Source organism: Cryptomeria japonica, chromosome 10 (genome assembly GCF_030272615.1).
Source record: "Cryptomeria japonica chromosome 10, Sugi_1.0, whole genome shotgun sequence".
In the NCBI taxonomy this organism is placed as follows: Eukaryota; Viridiplantae; Streptophyta; class Pinopsida; order Cupressales; family Cupressaceae; genus Cryptomeria; species Cryptomeria japonica.
The window spans coordinates 333,689,291-333,702,216 of record NC_081414.1 but is presented as its reverse complement, the minus strand read 5'-3'; the positions used below and the strand labels follow the sequence as shown (position 1 = coordinate 333,702,216).

The 12,926-nt window shown below is 35.1% G+C and overlaps 1 protein-coding gene across 1 annotated transcript in view; it reads right to left on the bottom strand.

Moving 5' to 3' along the window:
- Window positions 1-7,169: 7,169 nt before the first annotated feature.
- The window catches only part of LOC131858966 (uncharacterized), a 47,554-nt gene continuing 41,797 nt past the window's right edge, over window positions 7,170-12,926 (bottom strand). Inside the window, exons 3-5 of the mRNA XM_059212465.1 lie at window positions 11,192-11,272; window positions 8,051-8,294; window positions 7,170-7,564 (exon numbers count right to left, since the gene is read on the bottom strand). Coding sequence (XP_059068448.1) covers window positions 7,170-7,564; window positions 8,051-8,294; window positions 11,192-11,272 — 720 coding nt within the window. The remainder of the gene's footprint in view (window positions 7,565-8,050; window positions 8,295-11,191; window positions 11,273-12,926) is intronic.

Below are 12,926 nucleotides of genomic sequence, written 5' to 3'. Positions count from 1 at the left end.
CATGCACAATCACCAGTATCTGGTACACCAGAGGGATATAATGATCACCAACACTTGGAATGGCATGGAAAACACTTGGTTATGTCGAAGACATCATTTGGACACCTTGTATTGAAGATTTGTTTATTAGCATATTCATATTTACATATTTGCTGTTACCGGCAAATAGGTCTAGGTTATACACTTACAGGCTTATCTTTCTCAGATGAGCATGACACGCTATGGAGATGTTTTATTATTGTTGTAAATGCATCAAGCTGACATGTTGAATTGGTTATTGCATCGAGAATTAATTTATTTGCAAATTGATTTTATTATAATATCCTTTAGAGTCGACCTACTAAAATTGGTCCTAGGTTATGATATAAATGTAAGATCTTATTTGTAAGATCAAAGTGGAATGCAAAAAAGAATTGTGTGAAGATATATGCGAGAATAAGAAGAGCTATACACGCAGACATCATTTGAAGGTTGAAGGAGGTTTTTGTGAAGACATTCAGAACCACACTGGTACTGAATCCAGCATAGAAAGATGCTAATTTGAGCAGTACATCCTTATTGGATTTAACCATCCAATTGTAGTCAGTGTGACTCCTATTCTGTGTTTGAGCAGTGAGCTCTAGGCGCTTGGCCTTTTTGCATGTGCAGACCCCATTTGTATACACATACTATCTGCAGTAGTATCATCTGATTGTGGGTAAGATTTTTCATCATGGTTTTTCCCCTTACAGGGTTTCCACGTACAAATATTTGTGTTATGTGTTGTAGATGACTTTGTCTTTTTGCTTCATGCATTAAACTTTACCGGTATTGCAATTAACTGATAAAACTGTCTACCGGTATAAAAGACTGGTTTATCGGTATTAAGCATTAAGTTGGTTAAGTTGTTTTTGGTTTGAATTTATTAGACAACTGATTCACCCCCCCCTCTCAGCTATCTCTGAGACCTAACAATTGGTATCAAAGCCTAGTCCTCTTTTTGCAGAAGTTTAACAGCTTGAGGAGATCCAATATCTACTAACTATTTCAGGAAGGACAATCCTAAACTTGATGGAACCAACTATGGCATATGGAAGATCAAAATGGAGACACATCTAAATTGCATTGGAAAGGACATCTAGGAAGCTACAAAGAATGGCTATATTGCTCCTACTCCTGGTCAGCCTAATCCACCTACCTTGGGAAAAGATGAAGAAAATGATTGCAAAGCAAGAGAAGCACTTTTGAGCGTATTAACAGATCAGCAAATCATTGGATTATTAGATAGGTCTACTACTAAAGCTATTTGGGATCATTTGGAAACACTGAATGAGGAATATTCCACAATCAAAATTGCAAAACTTGAAAGCTTTCGGGTTAGGTATGAAAATCTGAAAATGGAAGAAGATGAAAGGATTTCTGCTTTTATGGAAAGAGTTAATGAAATTGTTTTGGGTATTAAATGTTGTGGAGGAACCTTAAGTGAAGATGAAATTGTTTCAAAAGTTTTAAGAGGATTTCCACTAGCTTATAAAATGAAGGTTACTGCTATAAATGAGTTAAGAACAATTCTTAATACATCAATAACTAGGGATACATTGATTCGAAAACTTTCAGCCTTTGAAATTGAAGAATTTGGTCCTGTTGCTACTCTAAAGACAGATTTAGCTTTTAAGGTATCAACATCATCTACACCATCATTTGACAAATCTATTTGGAAAGAATTTTATGCAAAAGAACTTGACGAAAGCAGGAGAGAAAATGAAGAACTTGAAGAACTTGAAGCACTATTTGCAAGAAAAATGCCTAAAGGTCTAGTAGGAAGTAAGTATGAAGGTAAAGCACCCTTTAAATGCTTTAACTGTAATAAGACTGGTCATATAGCTTCTAGATGCCCTGATAGACATGCTAGACTAAGAGAAGAAGCTAGAAGAACATACAAGCCTAACCCTGAATATCAGAGATACAGTTTTAAGAAGAATAAAGACAAATCTTGTTATCTTGCTGATGAAGGAGTGACTGATGATTCTGATGAGGATCCAGTAGATAATGGATGGGTTTTTGTTGCTATAACAGAAGACCAACCAACACCTACCATTCAACTGGTAGATCAGGCCCTGGCAGTTAAAATTGAAGTTAAGGATGAATGGATCATTGACTCAGGATGCTCACATCATATGACTGGAGATAAAAGTAAATTCTTGAACTTTCAAGAATATAATGGAGGCTTAGTGAGATTTGGAGATGATAAAGCTTGTTTGATCAGAGGTAAAGGTACAATATCTCTTGATGGTAAGCATAATACTGACAATGTCTACTATGTTGAAGGTTTAAAGCATAATCTTTTGAGTGTTGGCCAATTAGTTGAAAAAGGATTTCAGTTACAATTCAAAAATTGAAAATGCAAAATCACGAATAGAACTGGTTTGAAAATTGCAACTGGTAATCAAACTAGAGGTAATATCTTTCATTTGAATAACAGTGAAAAGATATGCTTGATTGCACATATTGATGAAAGTTGGCTATGGCATAAGAGACTCTGTCATGTAAATTTTGATTGCATGGTAAAAATTAGTACTACTAAGGCAGTTAGGGATTTACCTAAAATTGTCAAACCTCACAATATAGTATGTAAGGAATGTCAATTTGGAAAACAAGTTAGAGCTACTTTTAAAAGTATTCCAGAAAAATCAAATAATGCTCTTGACTTAATCCATACTAATTTATGTGGTCCAGCTAGAACCAAAAGTTTGCAAGGTGATAGATATTTCATGCTAATCATTGATGACTACTCTAGAATGTGTTGGGTTACTTTTCTTAGAGAAAAATTAGAAGCACTTGGAAAGTTCAAACTGTTCAAAGCAATGGTAGAGAATGAAATCGATAAGAAAATCAAATTTTTGAGATCAGATCAAGGAGGAGAATTTACATCTAAGGAATTTAATACATTCAGTGAAGTGAATGGAATCAGAAGACAGCTATCAGCACCCCGGACACCACATCAGAATGGAGTTGTTGAAAGGAAAAATAGAACTATCTTGGATGCAGCAAGAAGTATGTTATCTGAAGAAAATCTACCACATGTATTGGAGAGAGGCAGTAAGTACAATGGTCTGTACATTCAACAAAGTTCACATCAAAGGTGAAACTGGTAAGACCCCTCATGAACTATGGTTTGGTATTACTCCTACTCTTAAATATTTCAGAATATTTGGAAGTAAATGCTATATTAGAAGGGATGAATATATTGGTAAATTTGATCCTAGAAGTGATGAAGGAATATTTCTTGGTTATTCATCTAAGAGCAAGGCATATAGATGTTTTAACAAAAGATTGCAGAAAATTGTTGAGAGTACAAATGTGAAGATTGATGAACAATTCAGAGGAACTTCAAGGTACATAGACTCTGAACCGGCAGCAGAGATTCTAACAAAGGAACCTACATTGAACCCACTGGTATAGGATGAAGATCCAGTTACACCAGTATCATTTGAAAATTCCACAGTAACTGAGGAACAACAACAAACAAAGACACCCCGGTATGTAAGACTAAATCACTCTGAAGATCAGATAATTGGAAACAATTATAAAGGAGTTATGACAAGAGGAAGATTGGCAAATGAAGAGGTATGTCTTATTTCTCAAATTTAACCATCATCAATTAATGAGGCATGTGAAGATAAACACTGGATTAAAGCTATGGAAGAAGAATTAGAGAAAATTGAGAAGAATAACACTTGGACATTAGTTCCCCGACCTAAAGACAAAAATGTGATTGGAACAAAGTGGGTATTCAGAAACAAACTTAATGAAGATGGTAAGGTTATCAGAAATAAAGAAAGACTAGTGTGCAAGGGATATTCTCAGAAAGAAGGAATTGATTATAATGAGACCTTTGCACTGGTAGCTAGAATTGAGGCAATCAGATTATTCTTAGCTTTTGCAGCACACAAGAACTACAAAGTATATCAAATGGATATAAAATGTGCATTTTTGAATGGAGATCTTGAAGAAGAAGTTTACATTGAACAATCTGAAGGATTTTCTTTTACAGATAACAAATAAATGGTTTGCAGGTTAAGGAAAGCTTTGTATGGGTTAAAGCAAGCTCCAAGAGCTTGGTATGCAAGATTGGATAAGTATCTTTTAAAAATTGTTTTTTCTAAAGGTAATGCTGACAACAACTTATAGTATAAAGTGACTAATGATGACATCTTGGTTATAGAAGTTTTTGTTGATGATATAATCTTTGGAGGAGAAGATGGCTTATGTAAAGAATTTTCTATGGAAATGTAGCAAGAATTTGAAATGTCTATGATTGGAGAAATAAAATTCTTTTTAGGATTGCAAATTTCACAGACTGATAAAGGTATATTCTTGAGTCAATCCAAGTACTTGAAGGAGTTATTAAAGAAATTTGGGATGGAGAACTCTAAACCGATAAGCACACCTATGACTATAAATGACAAATTATCACAAAGGGATGAATCTACACCTGTTTTCCGACTAGATACAAATCTATGATAGGAGGTTTACCATATTTGACATAAACAAGACTTGATATCATGAATGTAGTATGTATTGTTTCAAGATTTCAGAGTAATCCTAGAGAAAATCATGAATCAACAGTAAAAAGGATTTTCTGGTACTTGCAAGGCACTACAAATCTTGGGTTATGGTATCCTAGAGATGAAAACTTTGAATTATGTGCATACATAGATGCAATTTGGGAAGGAGATGTGGATGATAGAAAAAACAACACTGATGGAGCATTTTTTCTTGGAAGTAGATTAATTTCTTGGTTGAGTAAGAAACAAAGTTGTACATCTTTATCAACAATTGAATCAGAATATGTTGTAGTGACAACTAACTATACACAAGTATTATGGCTTAAGCAAATGTTGAAGGATATAAAGGTAAAATGCAAGGAACCTATTACTATCTATTGTGATAACATTGCAGCAATTGTTATATCTAAGAATCTGGTACTACATTCTAAAACCAAACATGTTTCTATCAAACTGAATTTTCTAAGGGAGAATGTTGAAGCAAAAGAAATAAAACTGGTTTATGTGAATACTAAAGAGCAGATTACAGATATTTTCCCTAAACCTCTGCCTAAGGAGACTTTTGAATATCTCAGAGATCAGCTTGGGGTCATACCCCCACCGATAGAGACTTAGGAAGATGATGTTTGTCATCAACCAATAGAATTAATAGAGAAATCTTTTACTCCAGCTTTGATGAGGAAGCTACTTCTCAGGGGGAGTAGTTGGTATACTGAATTGGTTGGTATTTTGTATTTGAATTTTTTTTTTACTTTGCCATTTGATGTCAAAGGGGGAGAGATTGGTATGAAAAAACACAAGGAAAACACATGTCACTCTCAAGGGGAGAGATTGTTACTTTGGGGAAAGATTATTTATATCTGAATTTTGATTTCTAGTTATGATCTCTTTTGGGAGATTGCTGGCTTTTGTTAGCTTTTGGTATTTGGCATTTCTATTTTGGCACTTTGATGGTTTCTCCATCTTGTGTTGCCATCAATGCCAAAGGGGGAGAATTTTGGTATTTTGGTATGGTTTTGTCATTGATGTCAACACCTACTAAACCTTATCAACTCTAGCACTTTGGAGAATCAGCAACATTCATCGACAAGCAAATGACTCATGTACAGTCACCAGTATCTGGTACACCAGAAGGATATAATAATCACCAACACTTGGAATGGCATGGAAAACACTTGGTTATGTCGAAGACAGCGTTTGGACACCTTGTCTTGAAGATTTTTTTATTAGCATATTCATATTTGCATATTTGTTGTTACCGACAAATAGGTCTAGGTTATACACCGACAGGCTTATATTTCTCAGATGAGCACTACATGCTATGGAGATGTTTTATTATTGTTGTAAATGCATCAAGATGACATGTTGAATCGGTTATTACATCGGGCATTAATTTATTTGTAAATTGATTTTATTATGATATCCTTTAGAGCCGACCTACTAAAATTGGTCCTAGGTTATGATATAAATGTAAGATCTTATTTGTAAGATCGAAGTGGAATGTGAAAAAAGAATTGTGTGAAGATATATGCGAGAATAAGCAGAGCTATACACGTAGACATCATTTGAAGGTTGAAGGAGGTTTTTGTGAAGACAATCAGAACTACACCGGTATTGAATCCAACATAGAAAGATGCTAATTTGAGTAGTACATCCTTACTGGATTTAACCATCCAATTGTAGTCAGTGTGACTCCTATTCTGTGTTTGAGCAGTGAGCTCTAGGCATTTGGCCTTTCTACATGTGTAGACCCTATTTGTATACACATACTATCTACAGTAGTATCATCTGATTGTGGGTAAGATTTCCCACCGTGGTTTTTCCCCTTATAGGGTTTCCACATACAACTATTTGTGTTATGTGTTGTGGATGACTTTGTCTTTTTGTTTCATGCATTAATATTTACTGGTATTGTAATTAACTGATAAAACTGTCTACCGGTATAAAAGACTGGTTTACCGGTATTAAGCATTAAGTTGGTTAAGTTGTTTTTGGTTTGAATTTATTAGACAACTAATTCACCCCCTCCCCCCCTCTCAGTTGTCTCCGAGACCTAACAGATGTCAGATCTAAGATATGTCGGCCTCCAATATCGATAACCTTTACTAAATCATGTCGCCCTACATTGTCAGTGACCAAAGAAATCCTTATGTCCTACCGGTGTCAGTTTTGGTGCCGGTGAAGTATCAGTGAAGTGCCTATCGGTACACCATAGAACCAAAACATGAAGCCAGAACATAATACCATGTTGCCATCAATGACAACATAGTGAAACCAGCCAATATTGTGTCAATTACCAATATTGTCATCATCATCATCAATTATTTTCTTCTCCTTTGTCTCCTTTTTCTCTTCCTTTTCTTTCTCTATTTCCTCCTTCTCTATCTTATTCGCTTCTGTCTTCTCTTCTTAAGTGGTGTCCTTGACCGATGGTGGTTGTGTTTCCACATTTTTTTCATTCACCGGTACTTCCTCATCCTTATTTTCATCAATATTTTCCTTTTGACTGTCATCAATATCTACATTTATACTTACCGATGGGTTTTGATTTTTATTAGGTTGTGTGTTCACCGGTGGCTCATCAGAGCTCTTTACTTCAGTTTTCTTCTCCACTTTTTCCTCTTACTTCTCATGTTGTTCAAACATATGAACATCAACATCAAATACATCTATATTACCAATAGTAGTATCAACATTGTCTCTGGTGTTATAATTAGGAATGAATATTAGTTCAGTATCAATAGGATCATCATACATATACTTGTCATCCAGTTCAAAATATATGATCTTAACACCTTTAGGAAGTTCTTCTACCTTTAGCTTTTTAGAACTATCTTCCTCAATTTGTTTTTCCTCTTCTTCATCTAGGATGAGACCTAAAGCCTTCTTGATTAACATCTTAGTTTCCTTCTGGACTGATTCGGTCTCTCCTATTAACATTCTTGTTAATCTCTTTTTGGATCTAAATGATGCTTTTGCATTAACCCTTATTTGTTTAATTTCCTCTTCACTTTCTTCTGGTTGCAGGTGTTTAAAGATATAATCAATGAATTATTTGTCTTGGATAATGGCAGACTACCACCTTACATCAATACGATTATACAAAGAATTTGGTATCTTCCCTTGTAGCTCAATGAGGGCTCTACTAAATTTATTCATACTAAAGATGACTGCATCTTCAATTTCCCTTTGTTGACTTTAAGATAAATGAATAAACAATGTGTTCAAACCTTTGTATATCCCATAATCCTTAATTATTTGAACCATCCTATTGAAAGTGTCTTCTAATGTAAATGGTTTCTTAGGTTATTTGCCCTTACCGGTTTGCTTAGGCTTATTAACACTTTCTCTAAGTGCTCTTTTATCCTCATCTGATTTAGTATCCTCTTCATCATTTGCTGGTTTGTGGGCTTGTTGCTTCTTCCTCTTTCTGGTTTGTACTGGTGCAGCAGGTGGATCAACAATTTTCTTCTTTCACTGGAACTAAATTTCAGATGGTTTACCTCTTTGTGATTCAACCGTTTTCTTTGTGATCTCTTCTTCCATCTTCTTTTCTGTTGCTTTGGCTTTTGCAGCTCTAGTCTTATGGGTAAGGGTACTGGTAGGGGTACCGATAGGTACACTAGATGCTTCACCTTTCTCTATTGCATGCTTTGCCCTAGTTGCTTCTATCTGCTCTTTTGTAAATCCTTCCTGCTTAGCGAATGCTTCTACCTCCTTCCTTATCTTCTTTGCAATCACTGGTCTCTAGAATTCAGAGTGGACTTGTAGTGATTTTTCTTTGTATGTCCCAAATCTCTCTACAATGGTATATGTCGGTTTCTCTAACAAATGGTTAGCATAAGCAATGCATAACTACTTCCATCATACAGGTATCTATATCCAGTATGAAAGATTGTTTTCTCATACCAGTTGACCACTTCTGCCAGTATACACTCTCTAGAATGCATTTTCTTTTGAAACTCCTTGAATTAACCCCAAGAAATATTATCAAACTTTCCCTTCAGCATCCTGATGTTGTTCTTCATTTTTAGTAGTGCAATGGTACCTTCAATCCATTGAACGTCTCCAATACCAAGGAAATAGTTTTGAAAATAGAAGAATAAACCTAAAATCAATTAACCAAATTTGAATCTCAACTTCTTGTATTTCTTCACAGCTTCTAGATTCACCATCAATTGACTTCTTAGTGCCTCTACCAAATCATATTCAACATTCTCTTTTACCATCTGGTAGGCAGTATAAATAGCTGCTTTCGGTATACTATTCATTTTGCTTGAATAGTAAATCCTATACCTGATCACCATAGATGAATATTTCACAGCTGGATCATTGATGTTGTTTATTGTCATGGATCTACCATTCCATTTTGATCCTATCAACTTCTCCACATCATTCTTTGGTACCGATCTTAGTAAGGGTACTTCACCGGTTGAGCAAACTTCGGTTACTGTATGGATGACTTCCTTGGTTATTTTATGTGGTCGATCCATCCACATAAATTGATCATGAATGCGAATCAAAACAAATATGATTAAATCATTATCAAAACCATTAATGAAGTTGATTGTTGTTGGAAACCAATAACACTGAGACGGGGGGTGAATCAGTGTTATACCAGAATAGTAGATTTTAGCCTTAACAAAATATTCATACACCAACCGGTATACCGGTATAAACAAAATTGAAAGAAGTACAAAAACTAATAAGCCAATCACATAAATGAGAATCATAACACAAATTTATATGTGGAAAACCTCAAAGAGGAAAAACCACGGTGGGATTTGTGACCCACAATATCAATCCACTGGCCATATGAAGAGATATTACAAAATATGATGGGCCTGCACTTGCAGGAAGGCTTACAACCTAGAGCACACTGCTTAATCACAATAGGAGCCTCACTGACTACATAAAATTCTAGACAACAATCCAAAGAAATGTGAACTGCTAAGATAGCATCTTCTATGCCAGAATACAGTTCTAGTTTAAGCTCTGTCTATTCCGGTTAGAAACCCTAAACCCCTTTATCAGAATAACCCTTACAATAAATTCCTCACATACATAATCTCTCTGATATATTTCGCATCATATTGCATTCGCATACCCATAATCTCCTATCTCATGTCTATCTCCCTATATATCAAAATGATCTAATCAAGCTGCCCTATATACCCTATACAACTTTTATGCCTTATGTTGGCTTACCAAGATATATACAATATCAGATTACATGTCGACCGATAACATAAATGTATAAACTTTAAAACAAGTTGTCTATGCCGGATCCAAGATGTGTCGGACTCCAATACCAATAACCTTTACTATACCATGTCGACATACATTGTCGGTGACCAAAAAAATCTTTCTAATCTACCGATACCTGTGCCAATGTAGAATCTGTGAAGTGCCTGCCGGTATACCATATAATCAAAACATGAAGCCGGAACACAAAATCATGTTGCCATCAATGACAACATAGTGAAACCAACCAATAGAGTGTCAATTGCCAACAATCTCCCCCTTTGGAATTGATGGCAACACTCATGTGAAAAGTGGTCAAGGTTTCATCCTACCTTGCTCCCTCTGAGTTGAATAAGCAAAATACTCCATATCTCCAAAAACTCAAAAACTCTGTAATCCCTCCTAATGTATGCAACTCTTTTATTATTTTTCACATCTATACTACTCCCCCTTTGACATCAATGCCATTAGGAATTCTAAAAACAATGTCAAAGAATAAGAACTGTACAATGAATATCCCCAAGAATGTCTTACCAAAGCTTGACCAATTTCAAAATTTCCGGATAAGCTTTCTCAAGTAACTCCACATAAGTATCCCAACCTATTTTGAATGTGCCAGAAATAGATACAAGTCCACTCAATAAATGTGTAAAAGATTTTTTTGCATTTACCTCTGCCGGTGTGGGCTTTCCCATCATATCCATGCATTCTTTCTTATGTACACAGAGTGAATCCAATCTTGGATTCACCAAGCCTCTCAGAATTCTGTCTCTTCAAATTATTTTGTCTCTTTCCTTTTCAAGAGCAGAAATTTGATTCTCCAAAATCAAAACTTGACCATCAATTGATGTTGTCAATGAAATTAATCCATCAAAAGAGTTAGCAATACTTGCAATTTTCTCCTGAATCTCTTTTATCTTTTTATCTACATTTGCTGTAACTATTTCAGTATTGCAACATACCCTATATATATTTGTACATTGTTTCAAAAAATTTTCTATTAGGATTAGCTTCTCCTCAATCTTTTTCTTCTCTATTTCAATTACCTGATCAAAAGTGGCTCTCTTAGCCTGAGTAAATCTTTCTAGTGCTTGTCGGTTAGAGATTTGTTGTAAGGATTGAAAATATTTTGATATGTGCTTAGTGATTACCTTAAGCTTGCCGGAAGGGCTCACTTCATTTTCAATCTTACACTCTAGGACCAATCTGTGTAGAATAGTGATTCATTGATCTATAATCTCCTTGTATGTGGTTCCCTCCTTCATCAGTTCAGTGGGACTCATCTCTATGATGGTTTTCTTTTCTACCTGAGAAGTGTCAATTGACAATAATGATGGGCCAACAACTAGTACCCTGTCGGATTTCCTTGTTTTGTCCTCTTATGATTTATCCTTTATTACCTCCTCACTTGCACCAGTGGCTTCACTACTTGGTACAGTATGTGTAACTATCAGTTCCTCTGTAGGAACAATATCCTCAACCTGTACATTTGTATCTGGAGGATAATTGTCCTCAATATTAGTATCATGTACAATGTTAGCTTGTTCGTTCTCAATATTAACCAGTATCTCAGTATTTGTCTATACATCTGTATTTACTGGTGGCTCAATTTCCACTATCTTAATATTTTTCAAAATTGATGGTAAAGTGCCCATAATCTCCTTTCCTTTTCCTTCAACTGGTGTATCTACAGTGTCTGTCTTGGTTTTCGGTGAAGTAAAGAATCCTCTGTTTTCTCCCAAAAATTTAATCCATGCCTTTTGAGTTTTTTTTATTATTTCACTCTCTCCCTAGCATCAGACTAGTTATCCTATGTTTGCTATTGAAAACTTTTATGTCTATCGCCTCAATTGTCTTTTCCATTTCATCTAGAGCTATAGTAACACAGATAACTAATAGTTCTTGCATTTTAATGTGTTTATCTTCTTGCATAGTAGATAATCTTCTAGCCTCTGACATGTTATATAACTCAGTCAATATTTGATTTTCTATCTCTATTAAGGATTTCTTATAGATATCCAAGAATAATAGGACTTCTTCTTCTACCTCTCTCTGTTCATCATCCTCTAAGTTTTTATAATAAAATTTAACATTCTTGAAGAAGAAAACTTTAGTGATTTCATCTACAATTTCTGCACAAGTTTTAGGTGGTATGATAGTTACATTATGAGTTTCAAGTGCTATGTCAATGTCACTCTTCTTCTTCCTCTTGGGAGTACCAGATGCAGCTATAGGTGCTTGCTTTTGTGTCGGTAGCTTGATTGTGACCTTCCTAACTAGTTTCTTCTTTGCTTCCACCTTAGTTTCTTCCGATTTCTTCCTAACAACCCTCTTAAATGATAACAGTGTGTCATCCTCTGATTCAAATTTTGCAGTAACAGGTTCAATATGAACTTCTAGATCATTCCTCTTTCTACCTTTCTCTGGGAAAACATCAATTAGTGCCTTTATGTCCTTTGAGACCTTCTATACAAATTTACTTGCTTTTCCTTCTCGTTTCTCCCTTTTCTTCCAGTTGAACTCTATTTCAACCTCTTGAGTCTTCTGTTGTGCAGTACCATAGGGATTCTCTACCTCATCTATTGGTGCATCAATTAGCATTTTTGCGTAGGCATCAAGAATCTGTGCATCTACCTCATATCCCATTTCTTCAATCCAAATCTTTTGGGGCTTAAGTGATTCCATGAGAGTCTCATCCTTATTTATCATGAAACATATGTCGGTAGAGTATTTTTCTACTATATGCTTAGGTACCCTTATTCTAGACCTCATATATTTTTGAAATGCCTTAAAATAATCCCATATCTTATCATCTCTCTGGCTTCCTAATGCAGCAATTGATTGCTTCAATTGTCTTCCTACTGGAATGTCAAAAGCCCATTGCCTCTTACTAGAACCAGGTGAATCATTCAAAAAATATAACATCAAGCAGAATAACAAGTTCCCATACTTGAAAGTTCCCTTCTTCTCACCCTTAATCTTTCCTAAGCTGATTAACAACTCATCAAGCATTCAACCGCATAGATCTAACTTTACATTATCTCTCATCATTTTTTATGCATCCAAAATACATGAACTTGAAACAAAATTCAGTCGGTTTGACTGAGTTACCTTATCTGCGATAATCATTCTACC